We start from the raw sequence: 21801 nt of genomic DNA, 5'->3' as shown, positions 1-21801 counted from the left end.
AAGTTACAGCCACACCAACGCTTACGAAACACATACAGAACAGACACACACAACCAAATGGCGTGCTGGGTGGCCAGAGAGACTGGTGATTAAATAGGGAGGCAGATGGGCTGAAACACTGACTGACAGATACATAGGCATAATAAACCAGACTTAATGGCTAAATACTGATCATGCAGAACTATATAATTGGTCAAATATTATCCACACAATTATTACTAAATCATGAGTGGCCATTTTTAATATTTCAAATATTTCAGTTCTACTTTTCTAATTCAAATCAATTAGCAAACCGGTAATTTTCGTAAGTTTTATCCAGACTACTGGGAAACAGTAACTCTGTGCAGGTAGATGTTGGCCCTCATCCCCTCACAGAACTGGCATACACCACACAATGTGAGTGCATAGTATGTATAACATGTATACCCCAAGAATGAACACATGCAATTGAAATTGAGGTAACCTCAATAATTGCTTCTACTTTCTTTGACCTATTTAAAATGTCAAATAATTCAAGACATTTATCCAATAAATGTTTACTGAGCGCCTACTATGTTTTAGTGCTGTTTATATCCTCACTTTAGCTGGTAAAAAGAAGTTCTTTTTTTTTTTTTTTCCCAAAATCTGCTTGTTTGTCAAAAGTCACATACTTTTAGATGTTTTACTTATTTTATTCACATATTCAAAATTCCAAAACACTGAACTGGTAACTATTTCTGAGCCTGATAAGTGTCTTTTAACAAAATGTCATTGTTTTAACTGTTCTCAATTACACGGCTATCAATTAGCTAGTCAACACATTAACAAGATAAAATATTCTTTTCTCTAATCAGATTATTGTAGTTATTTTAGAAATGGAATGTTCCAAACCAACAGTAGGTTTCAACAAAAAAGTTTCAGGTCCAATTAATCACCATATCTATTTCTTCTACCTCTTAAATTACTCTCAAAGCTTTCCACTTCCTGCATTCCCACTGCACTGCTTAGATCCAGAAACCTGTATCTCATGCTAGGATGCCAATATGTTTCCCGACTTGTAGCTGGAATGACTTTTCTAAAATATCTCATTACATCATTCCCCTTAATTCCCCCTTTTAAAAAATCAGGTTTTAGTTCAAGGAATGAAAACTAGGGAATGGGCTTTGAGAACTGGCCTCTGCCTGCTTCTTCAGTCTCACAGCTTCATGGTGCTCCCTTTCTCCCCTCAAACTCAATGGCTCATCCAGGCTGAGGTACAAACGTCTAGAATTGTCTACAGTCTCTCTCCTCTGGGCCATTGCGCTTGCTGTTCCTCTTGGCATTGCAGGAAGAAGACAGAATCTGTGACTGACTAAATTCTCCTTATCCTGCACATCTCATCATAGAGTCTCTTCCTCCATGCTCGCACCCTGGCGGTCATTAGGTGCCACTCCTTTCCGTGAGCTTACTCCATCTCAGGGCTCTCCACAGTTTACTGTCTCTCTTCCTGATTAGGCTCTAAGCTCCTAGAGGGCAGGGACTATGTCTTATTCATGGCTTTATCTCTAGTATTTTTTTAAAATTTATTTTATTTATTTATTTATTTTTGGCTGCGTTGGGTCTTCGTTGCCGCATGCGGGCTTTCTCTAGTTTGTGGTGCACGGGCTTCTCATTGTGGTGGCTTCTCTTGTTGCAGAGCATGGGCTCTAAGTGCATGGGCTTCAGTAGTTGTGGCTCACGGGCTCTAGAGCGCAGGCTCAGTAGCTGTGGCACATGGGCTCAGTTGCTCCGCGGCATGTGGGATCTTCCCGGACCAGGGCTCGAACCCATGTCCCCTGAATTGGCAGGTGGATTCTTAACCACTGTGCCACCAGGGAAGCCCTATCTCTAGTATTTAGCTGCCATATAATTAGCACCCAATCGGTATTCTAGTCATTGGACGAATGTATGATAATAGCAAATCTATTTACAGAGAATGTCTAAAGTACCAAAACTTGGGAGAAAACTAACAGCAAGCCAACAGCAGCACCTGCCATGTTTGGGTGTCTCAAGTAGAAGTGAAAAGTAAGCAGGGATCAAGTAGGACTTGGGCTTCCTGCCGACAAAGCCCAGGCTTGGAGATGGAATGGATGAGAACACAGCAGAAAATATCATCACATCCTGAAGAAGCTGACTGCTAAACTTAGTCCAACATCTTTCAAACTGTAACTTTTCCAGATCCTCTTACATAGCAGAATGTCACTGACAGTCCACAGACACTAACTGTCTCTAAAATGACAATTAATACCCAAGATAGCAATTCCAGCTTTGTCCAGGGAGAAGCATCTGACCCAGGAGGTGAAAGACATTTACTTAAGAAGGCAGCACTTTAATCAGCATCGAAGATTTTATACTTAATTAACTTTTTGAGAAAACTGTGCTTTCAAAATCTGGTTGAACAAAAGAGTCAGTAAATCTCTTTAATGATTATGGACAACAATTTCCAATGAAGTGTGATTAAGGAATAGTTTTCAGTTGTTTATTCTATCAGTCTTGGTGGTCTATAGTATATGAGAAACACATAGCTCAGACTTCTAATTATCTTAAAACATGTCTTAAAAACTTTAATTTCTAGCCTTGATTTCTGACCTCCAGCTGTAAATGACTATGCCTTGCTTGTCTTTTCAATTCCAATTTAGGAGTTTTAAATTAATTTTATAATATTCAAGATTTAAAAAAAAAACATTGTATGATCTTCTGGTTTCTGGTCTGGCAGGTAAGGATCTCAGAAGTTGTCACTCTGTCCTAAAAACAAATAAAAAGCTAAACAAACTAAAAAATTAACAATTTTCCATAGATCTGTCAAATAAGGTCACAAGGCAGACTGCTGCCCCTGAAACTGAAGAGACTGACAGGCAGATACAGAAAATCACAACTTACTGAAACAGAAACCTCTGCAGGAACCAATGTCATGGTAGGAAAATCTGACCTATAATTGAAAAACTGCTGGAGGCTCAGTGTGGACAAGCTTAGAAGATAAAGCTCCAGGGGTACCCAGTCATGTGAGGGCCCAGACGATTGAAAGTTTTACCTCTAGGAGTTCTATCAGGTCCTCACAGTGAATATCAGAGGAAAATCTTGTGCTTCCAGCAGTGAGAGGGGAAAAGGAACCCTTTTGAAATATGGCAGAGCATTCTGTTCTTTTTAACAAGGGCCACCTTAATGAGATCATCTTACCAGAGCCTAAACTACTGAGGTATTAACAGAGCCTACCTAACTCAGGGGGGAATGTAAGTGGAAGAAGGGAAACACCCAATTCCAGCTTTCTCTAGCTATCCTGTCCCACCTAAGGGGCGGGGGTGGGGTGGGGGCGACAAAGCAAAACTGAGAAGCACTGGTGAAGTTGGCAGTCCAAGGGATGAGGCTCACCAAAAGACTGAAACCTAATCATAGGACTGCAGAACGCTTCCCCTCCTCCAACACCTTACCAACACATTACTAAAGGCCTACTAACCATGGTTCCTTTTACCCAGTACATCATGTCCATCTTTCAACAAAAAATTACAAGACATACCAAAAGGCAAAAAGCACACTTTGAAGAAACTTAACATGCATCAGAGCCAGAATCGGATATGACAGGAATGTCAGAATTATTAGACCAGGAATTTAAAAAACCATGATTAATATGTTAAGGAGATTAATGGAAAATGTAGACAACATGCAAGAACTGATGGGTAATGTAAGCAGAAAGATGAAAATTCTGAGAAAGAATCAAAAAGAACTGCCAGGATAAAAAAGAAAACACTGTAACAGTAATGAAGAATGCCACTGATGAGCTCCGTAGTACACTGGACCCAGCCGAGGAAAGAATCTCTGAGCTTAAGGAAATGCCAATAGAAACTTAAAAAAAAAAAAAAAAAGGTGGATGATAATAACAAAGAACAAGAGAAGCAAATAGAAAACAGTAACAAATATGGTAGATATTAATCCAACGATATCAATAATCACTTTAAACATCAATGAACTAAATACACGAAAAGAGATTGTCAGAGTGGATCAAAAAACAAGACCCAACTATATGCTGTCAGAAAGAAATTCATTGTGATTATGAAGACATACATAGATTAAGACTAAAAGAATGGAGAATTATATGTCATGCTAACACTACTAAAAAGAAAGTGAGAGTAGCTATATTAATAATAGAGCAGACTTCGGGGCAAGGAAAATTATCAGAGAAAAAGAGGGGCATCACTTAATGACAAAGGGGTCAATACTCCAAGGATATGTAACAATTCTTAATGTGCATGTGCCTAACAATACAGCATCAAAATACACAAGGCAAACACTGGTAGAGCTGCAAGAAAAAACAGGTGAATCTACTACTGGAGACTTTAGCACCTGTCTATCAGAAAAGGACTGATCCAGCAGGCAGAAAATCACTAAGAACACAGTTGAACTCAAGAGCACCATAAATCAACTGGATATAATTGAGATCTATAGACTAGATCTATAGATCTATAATTGAGATCTATAGACGACTTCTATACTCATACTTCTGTACAAACAACAGCAGAATACACATTCTTCTCCAGATCATATAGAACATTCACCAAGATGGATGACATTCTGGGTCATAAAACACACCTTAACAAGTTTAGAAGATTAGAAATCAAACAAGGTCTACTCTCAGAGCACATGGAATTAAACAAGAAATCAACGACAGAAAGAAGACTGAAGGATCCAAAATACTAGGAGATTAAACCACACATAAGTCAATGAAGAAATCGCAAGAGAAATTTAAAAATATTTTGAATTAACTGAAAAAAATAACATCAAAATTTGTGGGATGAGCTACATATAGGGAAATTTATAGCACTGAATGCACATATTAGAAAGGAAGATATCAAATTAATATGCTAAGCTTCCACTAGTAAAAAGAAAAAAGAGCAAATTAAATCCAAAGTAAGCAGAACAAAAGAAATAATAAAAATTAGAGCAGAAATCAATAAAAATGAAAACAGGAAATCAATAGAGGAAATCAACAATAGCAAAAAAAAGCTAGCTCTTTGAAAAGATCAATGAAATGGATAAGTCTCTAGCCAGACTAATTAAGAAAAAAAGAGAGAAGACATAAATTATTAATATTAGAAATGAAGGAGGAGACATTACTGTAGATACCATGGACATTAAAAGGATAATAAAGGATTATTATGAATAACTCTATGCCCACATATTTGATAACCCAGATGAAATGGACTAATTCCTTGAAAGACACAATCTGCCAAAACTGCACAAGAAGAAATAGACAACCTGAACAGCCCTACCTATTAAAGAAATTGAATCAATAATTAATAACCTTCCAAAACAGAAAGCACCAGGCCCAAATGGATTACCTGGTAAATTATACCAAACACTAAAGGAATAAACAATACCAATTCTTCACAATATGAAGCAGAAAACAGAAGCAGAGGGAACACACTGCAACACATTCCGTAAGGCCACCATTACTCTAAAACCAAAACCAGATAAAGGCACTACAAGAAGGAAAAATTATACACCAATATCCCTCACGAACATAGATACAAAAATCCTCAACAAAATATTAGCGAAATGAATATGACAATGTATAAAAAGAATTATTCACCATGAGCAAAAGAATTTTATTTCAGGTGTGCAAGCCTGGTTTAACCTTTGAAAATCAATGTTATCTATCAGTAACATCAAAATAGGCAAAAATAGAAAAATCACATGATCATATCAGTTGATGTAGAAAAATCATTTGACAAAATTCAACATCCATTCATGAGAATAACTCTCAGTAAACTAGGAACAGTTCCCCAACTTCATAAAGAACATCTACAAAATACCACAAGCTAACATCATATTTAATAGTGAGAAACATGAAGCTTTCCTACTAAGATCAGGAACAAGACAAAGATGTCCCCTTTCATCACGCATTTCCAACATCATACTGGAAGTCCTGGTTAATGCAGTCGGATCAAAAAAAGGAAACAAAAGGTATACAAATTGAGAAGGAAGAAATAAAATGGTCATTATTCACAGATGACATGATTGTCTATGCATAAAAATCCTAAAGAATTGACAACAAAACTCCTGGAAATAAGCAGTTATCACAAACTGCAAGATACAAGGTTAATATACAAAAGTCTATAGGTTTCCTATGTGCCAGAAATGACCAAGTGAAATTTATATTAAAAACACATTACCATTTACATTACCCTCCCTAAAAATGAAATACTTAGGTGTAAGTCTAACAAAATATGTAAAAGATCTATATGAGGAAAACTACAAAACGCTGAAGAAATATTTCCAAAAAATAACTAAATAAATGGAGAGATATTCCTTGTCAACGAGTAGGAGGTCAAGATGACAGTTCTTATCAACTTGATCAGCATAATCCCAATCAAAATCTCAGCAAGTCTTTTTGTGGATATCAACAACCTGATTCTAAAGTTTATGTGGAGAGCCAAAAGACCAAGAATACCAACAAAATATTTAAAGAGAAGAACAAAGATGAAGGACTGATACCATCTGACTTCAAGACTTACTATAAAGCTACAGTAATCAAAAAAGTGTGGCATTAATGAAAGAATAAACAAACTGATTAATTGTATGGAATAGAAAGCCCAGAAATGAACCCACATAAATATATAAATATAGTCTCTCATCTTTGACAAAGGAGCAATGGAAATACAATGGAGAAAAGATAGACTCTTCAATAAATGATGCTGGAACAGGTACATATTAAAAACAAAACAAAAAACCCCCCTAAATCCAGACATTACACCCTTCACAAAAACTAACTCAAAGTGAACCACAGACCTAAATGTAAAACTATAACTATATAATTAAAACAATAAAAATCCTGGATGATAACATAGGAGAATATCTAGATGACCTTGGACATGGGGATGACTTTTAAATACAACATCAAAGGCACGATCTATAAAAGAAAGAATTGATAATGTGAACTTGATTAAAATTTTAAAATTATGCTCTGCAAGACACTGTCAAGAAATGAGAAGACAGGTTATAGACTGGGAAAAAATATTTACAAAGACATCTGATAAAGAACTGTTATCCAAACTACACAAAGAATTCTTAAAACTGAACAATAAGAAAATGGACAATCTGATTCAAAAATAGGCAAAAGATCTGAAGGATACCTCACCAAAGAAGATATGCAGATAGCACATAAGTATATGAAAAGATGCTCCACACCTATGTCACTAGGCAATTGTGAATTAAAATGAGAAAACCATGGGAATGTAAATTGGTACAGCCGCTATGGAGAGCAGTATGGAGGTTCCTTAAAAAGCTAAAAATAGAATTACCATATGACCCAGCAATCCCACTACTGGGCATATACTCAGAGAAAACCATAATTCAAAAAGACAAATGCACCCCAGTGTTCACTGCAGCACTATTTACAATAGCCAGGTCATGGAAGCAACCTAAATGCCCAACAACAGACGAATGGATAAAGAAGATGTGGTACATATACACAATGGAATATTACTCAGCCATAAAAAGGAACGAAATTGGGTCATTTGTAGAGATGTGGATGGACCTAGAGACTGTCATACAGAGTAAAGTAAGTCCGAAAGAGAAAAATACATATCATATATTAACACATATATGTGTGTTAATCTAGAATCTAGAAAAATGGTACAGATAAAAGATCTAATCTAGAATCTAATCTAGAAAAATCTAATCTAGAATCTAGAAAAATGGTACAGATGAACCAGTCTGCAAGGCAGAAATAGAGACACAGATGTAGAGAACAAACTTATGAACACCAAGGGGGGAAAGCAGGGGGTGGTGGTGGTGGTGATGGTGGTATGAATTGGGAGATTGGGATTGACATATATACACTAATATGTATAAAATGGATAACTAATAAGAACCTGATGTATAAAAAAAAAAATAAAATGAGATAACTGCTATAAATCTATTAGTGTGGCCAAAGTCCAAAACACTGACAGCACTAAATACTGGTAGGATGTGGAGCAACAGAAACTCTTATTCATTGCTGATGGGAATGCAAAATGATACAGCCACTTTAAAAGACAGTTTGGTAGTTTCTTCTAAAACTAAATATACTCTTACCATATAATCCAGCAATTGTGCTCCTTGGTATTTACCCAAAGGAGTTGAAAACTTAAGTCCACACAAAAGCCTGCACATAGATGTTTATAGCAACTTTATTCATAGCCAAAACTCAGAAGAAACCAAGACATCCTTCAGTAGGTGAGTGCATAAACAAACCGTGGCTCATCCAGGGAATGGACTATTAGTCAGTGCTAAAAAGATATGAACTATCAAGCCGTGAAAAACATGGAGGAAACATAAACATATACAGCTAAGTGGAAGAAGCCAATCTGAAAAGGTTACATACTGTATGATTCCAACTTTGACATTCTGGAAAAGGCAAAAGTATGGAGACAGTGAAACGATTAGTTGTTTCTAGTTAGAGAGAAGGGTGAGATAAATAATTGGAGCACAGAGGACTTTTAAAACAATGAAATTATTCTGTATTAAACTACAATGGTGGATACATGTCATTATACATTTGTAAAAACCCAGTCAATGTACAATACCAAGAGTAAACCCTAATGTAAACTATGGACTTCGGGTAACAATGATGGGTCAATGTAGATTCATCAACTGAAACAAACAGATCACTGTGGTGTAGGAAGTCAACAGCGCTGAGGCTGTGCATGTGTGGGGATGGGGGTATTTGGGAATTCTCAGAAATTTCTGCTCAATTTTGCTTTGAACCCAAAAATGCTCTAAAAAAATAAAGTTTATTAGAAGTGTAAAAGTTTAAAAAAATTGTTTAAAAGTTTCCAAAGTCCTAAATTACATAACATTTTCTCCTTACTTCATAAAGACAAATATGGGAATTGATATAATATCAAGAAATCCAGATTTATATTAAAGGATGAAAATTACTAAAGTGAACAAATGAAACAGAAATTGGGCCTCTGGAATTTAAGACAATTATACCTGACAATAATTCTAAAGAAGCCATCAGATGGTATTCATCTTGAAGAGCCTCCTTCTTCCTGTAGGTTGTCAGCTAAAGACGACTCATGAGATGAGGTTGTATCTAATCCCACACAAACTGAAAGTGTTTGTTAACATAAAAGACCTATGATGGGGCTTCCCTGGTGCTGCAGTGGTTGAGAGTCCACCTGCCCATGCAGGGGACATGGGTCCGTGCCCCGGTCCGGGAAGATCCTACATGCTGCAGAGCAGCTGGGCCCGTGAGCCATGGCCGCTGAGCCTGTGCTCCGCAACGGGCGAGGCCACAACAGTGAGAGGCCCGCATACCGCAAAAAAAAACTATAATGTGTGGGTGAAAGGGTTGACTTTGCCACCTTGGAGCAGCACCATAATACATGAGAAAAGTTGAATGTTAATTTTGCCTTCTACTCAGAAAAGAATCAAAAGGATATGAGTATCTCTATCCCTTTCTATTAAAAGTACAGGATGTCATAGTCATTTAAAATGCTTTTTCTTAAAAAATACACAGGCATACCTCCAAGATACAGCAGGCTCAGTTCCAGACCACCAATATAAAATGAATATCACAACAAAGTAAGTCACAAGAATTTTCTGTTTCCCAGTGCCTGTAGAAGTTATGTTTACACTATCCTGTAGTCTATTAAGTGTCCAATAGCATTATGTCTTTAAAAAAAAAGTACATACCTTAATTAAAAAAATACTTCATTGCTAATAAAATGCTAACCATCAACTGAGCTTTCAGCAAGACATAATCTTTTTTGCTGGTCGAGGGTTTTGAAATATTTTGAGAATCACCAAAATGTGACACAGACATATAGAGTGAGCAAATGTTGTTAGGAAAAAATGGGACTGATAAACTTGCTGGATGGAGGGTTACCATAAACCTTCAATTTGTAAAAAATGCACTCTCTAAACACAATAAAGCAAAATTCAGTAAAGCAGTATATGCTTGTAACAGATTCATTACCACTTTTTAATTAATTCTCTAACAAATAGGACACTGAAATTATTTAGTATAACCTTGTGAAACCTGTATTTTCCCAACTGTGAACTTCTACAGTTCTAGATTTATAGCTTCCCACTGTAATGGACATTAAATTTCATTTTAACAACAGCCAAGATGTTTTGATTCAAACGCAATTGACTTTAAAAACAAATGAGAAATGCAGTATCTTTACAGCATCCAGGGTTTCTTTGTTATTTAAAATATCCTCCATTTAAAATAGATTAACTGTTTCTTGCATGTAAATTGCCAACTAACAGCAAAATTCCACAGACAACTTTGTTCTAAAAATTATTTTCAGACAGATTATACAGTCATCCCATAGCATCCGTGGGGATCCCCAGCAGCTATTAAAATCCAAGGATGCTCAAGTTCCTTATATGAAATGGTACAGTATGATCTTATACTATAACGCATATCCTCCCTTATACTTTAAACCATCTCTTGATTACCTATAACACCCAATACAATGCAAATGCTAGGTCAACAGTTGCCAGCTTCAGTAAATTCAAGTTTTGCTTTTTGGAACTTTGGAATTTTTCTTTTCTCAAATATTTTTGACCTATGGTTGGTTGAATTCGTGGGTGTGGAACCTGAGGATATGGAGGGCCGACTGTACCTTTTTACTTTATTCCTACCAACACCTTATGTACTTCAGGGACTATCATCTACCTGGATGTTAGTGCAGCCACCTTCTAACTGGGTTCACCACCTCCAATCTAATCTCTCTTTGCTCCAATCCGTGTACATAGCAAAATATCACAGCACTTGATTTATTTTTCTTTCTCTTGACAGGAGTATAACCTAGAGACTTGTGCTCAAGTACTATTTTGCAACAGTAAATAGCCTTCAATACTGTGCTTTCACATTCTGATCTGAGTGTAAAATTATTTTTGCTACTACTGTTTGTTAACTACAATGTTTGGTGATATAAATTAAAGGAAATACTACACTTGGTAGGTTTTAAGACAGATAAAATTTGCTGTAAATAATAAGCAAAAGGTATTCAGAAAAAAAATCATACTAGGCCTCCACCTCCCAAAAGAATTAATCATCACTGGAATATACATACCTTGTGAAATACAGGAGAGTATCATCAGCATAATAGAAGAATTTTACTAAATTACCATAAAGATGACCAAGTTACTAGGCGCACATATCAGATGTTTTCACAGACACTGTGAAACTTGTTATATTTGTGTTATGTAAATGCTGCTGACCTGTTGGTTATATAACCAAATATTCTAGTAGGTGAAAAAACGCCATAACATAACATTTCATTATGTTTTTTTGAAGGGAAAAAAATGGTCATTCACCTTCCCTTCAATCTGCTTATCTGCAGCGCCTGGTACAGAGTGAGTACATACCAAGTGTTTATTCGCTGAACGAAGAAATATCCCCAAGGACATAATTATGCCTGCCTCAGCTTCAGTTCTTCCCACTGTTTCCTGATATCCCTGACTGAATGAAGGTTGCCTCACTTTCCCAATCCCCTGTGTAACTCTTACAGCTTTTACCACACTAGGTCTACACCACAGACATTTTGAAGGCATCTAAGCCCCTATCTAAACTATAAAATCTTTGAAAAAGGATGGTGTCTGACTTATTCTTTAGCCCTAATATTACCAATAAAACTATCAGCTCCCCAGTCCAAGGAGTGTATTTTGAAAAAGTATTTTTAGTATTATAATTTCAAATTTGTATAAACGAAAACTAAACATGTTTTCCTAACAATAACCACAAAACATGCAACTTGACCAGGCCTTCTGGCTGGTAGAAATATGATAAAATGGGGCAGAAGGAGGAAGCACAGCAGATTCTCTCAGAGTACTGCTTTCTGAATTTACCCAAATGGGACATTTATTTTAAAATGCTCAGAAACATTGCTTTTTTTCCCCCTTAAAGCATTAGGCAAAGTGTCTTGCTTTTAGTAGGCGCCTATCACATATTTGATGAATGGAATTTATTTGGAGACAAAAACACAAACACTTTAAAACAGAAGAAAAAAAGAAATACTTCACATACCAAGGTATGACTTTGCTAGAGAAAAAAAATATGTTCTTTTTAAAGACATAATGATAGCATTTTCTCCAGTACTTTAGAGTCGTGAGAAATTTTCTAGTATTTAAAAATGGTACCAGGAGTCCCATTAATTCTATCAGAAATCTCAAATTGATGTGAATAACATCCTGGCTTCATAGAATAGAAAAGAACTCGAGAGATGTCTAACAAATTTCTCATCTGGACCCATGGCCTCATTCTCTTTGAGAAAAATAAGGCTTAAAGAAAAGATATTGTTAAATGTTTAGCCCTGGGTAGCTTTGAGATTGAAACTTAAATCTTTTCATTCTGGGTCAGCATGCTTTCCATTGAGCCTTAATCTAGTCTATTTTAGTTCCCTATTGAGATTACCAAAGTTCAACCCAAGTGTTATTCTCTTACACATTTACTTAAAGTGTGATATACCTATACGTCATTGTGTACATTCACCCAACAAGCACATAATACAGATCTTCTCTGACATATAGATCCTGAAATATACATGCCATATTCAAGTGACTGCCCTTGTCAAGCCCTTTTTTCCCATCAGTTCTAGAAATGGACTAGATCTGCTTTATTTCCTAAGGCCAATGGCTCTGCCTTTAGGCTTCTCCCTTGAGGACTGTAATTCTAGCTCCATTACTTCACTGTCTTATCTTCTGTTAGATTTCAGATAAATCCACATCTCTTGCCTCTCGGAGTTGCTGAGATGTGTTTAAAAACCCTTCTAGGCACAGACCTTGACAAAAATGATTCTAAAAAATCAGGCAGTTCAATATTTGCGTGAAGATATCTTTGCTTTCATGCAGGCCTTTCCCACTGATTCCTGAGTCTATTTGCAAAACTGACTATTAACGCTTTGTAGTTGGAAACAGTGGATAGATACCTGAATAAAAAAATATAAATTAAAAGTAACAAAAGGAAACCTTTTTTTTTTTCATAGAACTCATGGCCCCTTCTGTTTTGCTTTTTAGAAAAGGAAATTCCATTAGAAGACGACTCAACACACCTATAAAAATAGAACTTCCCATTAGATTCTGAATAGCTCACATTCCATAGGAAGTATGCACAAGTACCACATTGCCAAAACCAGCATCAAAAGGACAAACACAGAGAACATTCCTTCTTCAGGAATTCAAGTAGTTATTTTATCTTGGAACTGATTGGCAAAGTGACTTCCAATTTTTCCATGAGTATTTCATTGATATCTTTAAGGTCATACTTTTCTTAAATTAACTATGTTTAAAATGTGGATTTTTCTAAAGCTACTTACTTTTCTTCTTCCTAGAATACCACCACCACAATTAAATAATTTAGAGGAATTATTTATTTATATTTGTTATAATCTCTTTTTAGTCATTGAAAACCTACACTTTTAGCCATTGTTTCCAACTGTGTCTAAAGCTGGGTGCTTTACTGGATTGTGTTTAACTAGTTTATTAATCTCATTTACTGGAAAAGCATTTTGATGAGAATTACTGATAACTCTCCTTTTAAACTTTAAACATTGAAGAATAATTGCAACAGATTTCAAAATAACAGCAGATTTCTCATGTTACTATGGTTCAAACGTAAACTCTACATTTTGGTTTCAGAGACATTAATAGCACAAACAAATATCATTGCTTCAGATATGATCCACTGTAATTAAAAATCTTATTTTGTTTTCAAATGAAATGCTTTCTTTATATGTTCTGCACCAATTACTAAGTGCTGAATTCTTTTTAAAATGGTGCACTTTAAAAATAAACTTTAGGGCTTCCCTGGTGGCGCAGTGGTTGGGAGTCCGCCTGCCGATGCAGGGGACGCAGGTTCGTGCCCGGGTCCGGGAAGATCCCACATGCCGTGGAGCGGTTGGGCCCGTGAGCCATGGCCGCTGAGCCTGCGCGTCCGGAGCCTGTGCTCCGCAACGGGAGAGGCCACAGCGGTGAGATGCCCGCGTACCGCAAAAAAAAAAAAAAAAAAAAAAAACTTTATTATAAACAATGTGATTCTTATCATTCCCTGCATTTAGTAAGGAAATCTATAATATTTAAAACATGGATATAAATAACTTGATGACTGTGGAAAAGCGGCATGGCATGGGAAGAAGGATGCCTCTTTCTTTTATATTTGGTCTAACACTGAATTGCTTTTTGGAGCTGAAGGGGATCAGGATATGCCCTGCCAAAATATGCCACTTTGGCATAAGGATTATATTGAGCTAAAGGCAAGTGAGAATCAGCAAATACAGGAAGAATTCTCCACTCCGTGCCCTTAATCTGCCTAAAAGCAGGACATAAATTTCCCTTTGAGGAAGGTGTCTGCTTCCATCTAAGCAATTCTTACCATCTAAGACAAGGAGTTGACACCCTGAGTCTAACTGCTTCTTTCAATTTCACTTCTTTGCTGTGAGCTCATGTGCACATAAATATTAATAAAAATGTTGTGCCTTTTCTCCTGTTAATCACTATCTTTTCTTAGTTTAACTCACATGCCTTCATGCATTGAACATAAGAAGGTAGAGAAAAAATTTTTTCTCTCTGACTGAGCTGTGATTAAACCCAATTAGTCTAAGTGGAGAGGGAAGGGGGAGGGGCAAATTAGGGGTTTGGAATTAAGAGATACAAACTACTACGTGTAAAATAGATAAGCAACAGGATATATTGTATAGCACAGGGCATTACACCCATTATCTTGTAATAACTTTTAATGGAGTATAATCTATAAAAATACTGAATCACAATCTGTATACCTAAAACTAATATAATATTGCAAATCAACTATGCTTCAATAAAAATAAATAAAATGAATACATATTAAAAATAAATAAATTAAATTTAAAAATAAACCCAGTTCTGAATGGTGGTTTAGGTAATGAGCATTAGCAAAAGTGTTTTTTTTAATTCTAGTACTCATCACAGCATGAAGGACATATCCCAATGTATAATGCCATACCCTTGATTATACTGTAAAGGAGATCTGACAAATTAGACCTATCAAGAAATCACAACATGTCTTAAAAAATGGGGTGGAGGCATTTCTCTCACTAAACAAAGAAAAAAAACACAAAAAACCAAAACCCTGTGCTCTCAGCCCTGCACAGCAGTAAAGAGGTACTTCCCAGGGGCGTCAATTGGGGTTGAGTAGGAAACCTGGGCTTCTACCCCCACCTGTCAGTAATAAGATGGTACCTCCTCACCTCTGTCATTGTGGTATCAGAGGAGGACTGTTAAAAAGATGATTTAAATTAAATTCAGAGTCTCATAATACCCAAAATGTCCAGGATATAATACAAAATCACTCACCATACCAAGAATCAGGATAATCTCAATATGAATGAGAAAAAACAATGAACAGATACCAATACCAAGATGACAGTGCTGTTGGAATTACCTGACAGGTTTTTTAATCAGCCATAATGAAAATGCTTCAGTGAACAATTATGAACACACTTAAATGAAAAAAAAGTAGGAAGTCTCAACAAAGGAATAGAGGATACACCAAACAACCAAAAGTCAATGGTAGAACTGATAAAAACACAGTAGCTAATAAAATTTTAAAAACTCAATTGATGAGCTCAACAGCAGAATGGAAAACAACTGAGGAAAGGATAAGTGAACTTGAAAAGAGAATATAAATTACCCAATCTGAACAAGAGAAATAAATTTTTTAAAAATTGAACAGAGGGGCTTCCCTGGTGGCGCAGTGGTTGAGAGTCCGCCTGACAATGCAGGGGACATGGGTTCATGCCCCGGTCCAGGAAGATCCCACATGCCGCGGAGCGGCTGGGCCCATGAGCCATGGCCGCTGGGCCTGCGCATCTGGAGCCTGTGCTCCGCAACGGGAGAGGCCACAATAGTGAGAGGCCCGCGTACCGGGAAAAAAAAAAAAAAAAATTGAACAGAGTCTCAGGGACTTATGCGACTATAACAAAAGATCTAGCATTCATGTCATCAGGGTTCCAGAAGGAGAAGAGAAAGTGAGGCTGAAAAAGCAATCAAAGAAACAACATCTAAAAATCTCCTAAGTTTGGCATAAATCTATATACTCAAGAGATTAAGTGAATATCAAATAAGATAAACTCTAAGAAATTCAAGGCAAGACACACCATAGTCAAACTTCTAAAAACTATAGACAAAGGTACATTTTTTAAAGCAGCCAGAGAGAAATAATACCTTATCTTTAGGGGATAAGCAACTAGAATGGTAGAAGATTTCTTATGAAAAACAAAAGAATCCAGAAGGAATTGGCCCAACATTGAAAGAAAATTACCATTAACCTAGAGTTTTATATACAGCAAAAATGTCCTTCTCAAATGAAGAGGAAATAAAGACAGTCTCAGAAAAGGAAAACAGAATCTGTTGCTAGCACATCTATACTCTAAACGAATGGCTACAGGAAATTCTTAAAGAAAGGAAATAATAAAAGAAGGAATGCTGGAACATCAAGAAAGAACAACGGTAAAAGTGAAAATATGAGCTTTGAGGAAGACTTGAAAACAAGAACTAGTGCAACTTGGAGTGTTGCCAACCTACAGCCACGTGAACAAGCCATGAATGGAATGTGACTGTGGAAAGAACCTTGTGCAGCAGGACTGTGCGTATCCAGAGATTTAGTGTCTATTCTCTAGCAAGTATGTGGAACACCAATATGGCAGACATGTTTGGTTGCCTATCCAACAGGCAAGACTTCCCTTCCTGCTACAGATTGAATATATGATTGGTCAAAGCCAACTGCTGTAATTCTATCCCCTTTACTACTACTTGGTTCAGACATGTGCATGAGAAGCAATTCTAAACAATAATTCATTATCAGCTATCTTCTGAGGGACTGCTGGGAAAGGTTTTCCCTATAAATAAAAATATATGCAATGGGATTAATCTTTCCTTTTCTTCTGCCTTTGGAAGTCACTGTGATACCTGAAAATGAGGCAGCAAACTTGAGAACATTAAGGGGAACCTGAGGGTGAGGACAAACCCACATACTACAGAGAACACAGAGAAAGATGGAATGAACTTGGTTTCTTAATGACATCATTGGAGGACTGAATTAACCAAACTTAGCACTAACCTGTCATTAGACACATTTTACATGAAATAATAATTTTTTTCTTATCTATTCCCCAAATATCACATTAAATACTACAGAGAAGTCCATCATATGAATGTACTGTAATTATGCAACTGATTCCATTATTGGATTTATAAGTTGGTTTTCTTTTTTTTCCCACTATAAAGGACAATGCAATAAACAGCTTTCAGTATAAACTTTAACTGAATTTAGGGTAATACTTTCTCTGTACTTTGTTCTGAGAAGGAAAATTACTAAGTTAAATGAAATGGACATTTTTGATATGGAGTATCAATTTGATTTTCAGAAAGTGTATTCTTATTTAACCCCTAGCAGCAATGTGTATGGCCTGTCTCCCTATACCCCATCCAGCCAGAGGGGATGCTGTGGACTGCTCCCCAAGAGCATTGGTTTCCCTTCATTCTTATTGATAGAAGCTTGGTTTATAAATCCTGATTAGTCTAAGTCAATCTTGATGACTCCATTCTCCCTGCCAGTGATTGGTGAGGGGTAGGCATGTGACCTAGCCCTGGCCAATGAGATGAAAAATGGGAGGCTTACTAGGTGAATTTCTCACTCTTAAAAAAAAAAAGAGAGAGACAATGTCTTCCACTATAAATTACCATGTCTCCATGTAACAATTTGAACCATGCCAGTCTGAGAACAAAGCCAGTGAGCTGGGGTAAAAGATGGGAGTTTGGTGATGTTGTTGAACCCCTGAATTAACCAACCTCAAGGGTCCTTGAGCCTTCTTTTTATATAAGATAATAAGTTACAAACACTTCAAAAAAATTCAATGGAAAATTATGCTTATGTATAATCAGCCATCTTTGTACCCCAAGGTAAAACTGAGAACTACTTATGATATCACAATGAACAATTCCAAAGGAAACAGACTCATAACTGTTTCCCTTATGAAGATTAACTTAAATTTTAAATAAACAATGCTGAGCATTCACCTCATTTCAAAAGAATTAGAGTTGAATGTAATTTGAAGAACATTTAAAAATATTATAGGGTCATTCATTTGGACTGTAACTTGGAGAAAAATCATCCTTAATTCAAGATCTTCAAATAGACAGCAAAAATAAACAAACACAAAGTATGTTGTACTTACAAATCAAACACCAAGTAATGGAAGCCCTCTTCCGATATGCTGTCGTGAAGTCGCACTAAAACAAAAGAAAAAAGGAAAAAGAGAAGAAAGTCTGTGTTATATGTATGCCAAGAATCAACATTGATCCAAGACACTTAATAGGCATCTGTCTCCTAAATTAAAATGTTAGCAACACTAAAAAAAAAAAAAAAAAAAAAAAAAAAAAAAAAAATGTTAGCAACACTATTTTAGTTTCTGAGGAGTCAGCATCCTTTATAGCAAGGCTTCGGTTCAGACAGACCCAAGGTTTAAGTTCTGGTTCTGATAATTATTAACTGTGTGATCTTAAGCAAATTAATTAACTTGTAATGATAACAGTTCTTATATTTTATAAAATGGTTGAGAATATTAAATAAAACAATACAAGTAAAATAATTCGTGTATTGCCACGTGAAAACTAAATAAAAGTCAATAATTGCTTTATCTCCATATGTCCAAAGTTACCAGGCTCCAGCAATTCTTCCACTGAGAGTCTATTCCTTGTCATCCCCTTTGCTAATATCCTAGTCCAGGTCTTAAGAGTCTAGTAAATGGACTCCATGCCTCTTCCTCTCCCTTTTATCTGGGAAACTTCTATATAGCACTCTCCAGCCAGCCAAAACAGTTTTTATTATGCTATCTCTAAGAGAAAGTCACCAAAATCTATTTACCAAATCATCAGCCAAAAATGTACAGCTAGAACTTTTTTTTTTTTTTTTTGCAGTATGCGGGCCCCTCACTGCTGTGGCCTCTCCCGTGGCGGAGCACAGACTCCGGACGCGCAGGTTCAGCGGCCATGGCTCACGGGCCCAGCCGCTCTGCGGCATGTGGGATCTTCCCGGACCTGGGCACGAACCCGCGTCCCCTGCATCGGCAGGCGGACTCTCAACCACTGCGCCACCTGGGAAGCCCACAGCTAGAACTTTTAATAAAATAATCTACTTTAATAGATTTAGTATTAAGCATATTAACACTACTTTAGATTTACCAGTGAGCTAAACGTTCAGTGATAACTAGCCAAAACCAAAGTTTCTCTCTTCTGAATTTAAAGTACTCACTGTTTACTGCAAAATAACCACACATGTAAAACTCACTTACTTTTTTTTCCTGCTATTTATTTTTGCCTAAGCCCCCTGACTCCCTTAGATGGTAAACTTCCTAAGTATCCAATCACTTACGAGGCCTTGGCCTTCACTGGGAGCAACGGAGGCCAAGAAAAGCAACAAACTCAGAGGACACAAATGCTTTTGAAAAGTCACCAAAAAAGGATCATGATTTCTACTATGACCAGTCCTTAGTACCTTCCCCATGCAGTGATGACCATCAATATGGAAAATGTGGATTCAAAAGAACACTTAGATGGTCACACAAGCTACTATAATCCACAAAGGGAGTTTTGTAGTACCCATGACATTCCCAAGGTCACAGACATAACAGAGTGTCCAGTCTTTACAATCCAATTCCATCCCCTTCAGATGTCATCCTTGGCTCACTATTAAAATCTTTTCTGAATTCCTCTCCAGAAATTTCTCCTAAGTAGAGAAAGAGAGGCTTTTGCTTCACCTATAATTATGGATTATCATTTGTAAAATGTAAGTTTTCTATTACCACGAACATGAGAAGGGGGCCCATAATGCAGGCATCTGGGAGTGTGGCCACTGCAGCTCAGTCTGAGCTCCTCTATTTGTCTCTAGAGCACGCGGAATGTAAACGCTGCAGCATCCCTTTCCTTATCTTATTTGTTTCTCATAGTGTCACCTTTGAATTATGGATGCAGCCTATTTTACTCTTATTAACAAACTCTAATACCTGTCCTTTCTTCAGGACACAGAGTTTCTTTCTCATCAACACTATCAAACAAGAACCATATTTCCTAAGTCTTTGCATCCCTCATAGAGACTTGGCAAATAGTAGACAGTCTTTCATAAAATTGGTTTTGAGCATTTACTATACCAGGTGCTAGGCATTCTTCCCACTTTTTAGACAAACATTTTCATCAAAGCTCAGTATACTTATATATGTGAAACAAAATGATTGCTATGTAAACAATTCTCCTGTAACTTTAATTGTGTGAAGGGTATTCTTCAATTTGCCAGTATCAGAGATCACATGCTTCATCCATAAATTCAGAGTGACACTAAAGATGAGAGGGAGACTGCTGTGTACTTACACTGCAGTCATGTGTTTAACTTGCCTGCTACCTTTGCTTAAACTTAATGCCACCAAAGAAAATCAAAAGTTTAGCTCAATGATGAGTCTTCTGCTCAGTCATTCAGCACAGTAAGGAAAGCCAGATCATGGGTGATAACTCACTGGCTTTCTTATATGACACAGACTCACAAATATCTCATTGAGCAGCTGTAACACAACCTGTGTTTAAATGAGTTCAGATAATGGTATGGCTACTTGAAGAACTCAGACAGTTACTCTGTGAAAATAAGGTGGATTTCCATGCTATCACAGTTAAAATGAAAAGCAAAAATCACAACGTGAGCTGGAGGAAGTGACCACTTTTTTCTCACATTGTCTCAAGGTAAAATCTTCAATTGGAGATGAGATCTCAGGTCTTCAGATCAGAGTTATAGAGCTAAACAGAGGTGGATATTTCAGGTACAAGTGGAGAAGCAGTACTAATTTCTGGTTATGTCTGGAATAAAGTTTTCTTAGTCTGACTATCACTACCTTATTAATACTTGGAATTAATCATCATTTGGAAGTAAGTTATTTTTTGAACAAGTCAAGAGTTGCTCAAGCCTGATAATCAAACACATACATTGTTTGGGGTCAAAACCAGTTTCACAACAGCATTTTGTCAGCAAGTACATGATAATGGTTAAAGATAAAAACCACCTGACCAAGTTCAATCCTTTTGCATCACACCATTCTAAAATAATCTCCACTATTTCTAACCAGCCATTTGACCAGGTAAGATTAATTCTGAATAAATTGTGTTATGATACAGTGGAAAAAAACTAGCATCATCTTTACTTGGGATAAATACGTACACATTTTCATAAACCTAAACAGTGTAACAGTTATCTAGGATAAACATTTAAATTCTAAGACATTAAGTATGAGATTTATAATGGGGAAAAAGGTGCTTCTGAGGCTAAAATATTTCCAAAGTTTAGCTGACCCAAGGCCTAATCTTTTTCCTCTCTCTCTTGAATGACAGAGTTAGTATAAATCCCTAAAACTAAACATAGTAGGGCAATGCTGCCAGTGTTATCATAATACTAACAGAGTAATTCATACAGAACAGATTGTATTGCATCCTCTAATCACTGGTTCTCAGCTCTAAGCAATACTCCTGGTTAGAAATGAGGTAGATTTTGCATTTTTAGTTGGCTATGTTGCAAGGATTGAGGTAGTTGGGTTTGATTCACATACTGGGATGCGAATATGGCAGCTTTTAAGTCAGATACTTTTTATATTTTCATCAGCAGTTAATTATATTTCACAGCTAGAGCAGGCATTAGCCAAGTCAGGCCATGCAATGTGTCAAGCCTTCGCAAAAGAGGGATGCCAGAGTTGAGTTCATTTGGTAACTTTAAAAAAAAAAAAAAAAAAATATATATATATA

General features: G+C 36.5%; 1 protein-coding gene across 1 annotated transcript in view; it reads right to left on the bottom strand.

The window, feature by feature from the left end:
- CAMK2D (calcium/calmodulin dependent protein kinase II delta) overlaps positions 1 to 21801 on the bottom strand; it is a 275734-nt gene that overhangs the window by 127801 nt on the left and 126132 nt on the right. The window contains exon 4 of the mRNA XM_024745663.1: positions 18201 to 18255. Coding sequence (XP_024601431.1) covers positions 18201 to 18255 — 55 coding nt within the window. The remainder of the gene's footprint in view (positions 1 to 18200; positions 18256 to 21801) is intronic.

The sequence above is a fragment of the Neophocaena asiaeorientalis genome, unplaced genomic scaffold, assembly GCF_003031525.2.
Source record: "Neophocaena asiaeorientalis asiaeorientalis breed wild unplaced genomic scaffold, Neophocaena_asiaeorientalis_V1.1 scaffold975, whole genome shotgun sequence".
Lineage (NCBI taxonomy): Eukaryota > Metazoa > Chordata > Mammalia > Artiodactyla > Phocoenidae > Neophocaena > Neophocaena asiaeorientalis.
This window is presented reverse-complemented; position numbering and strand designations above follow the sequence as displayed.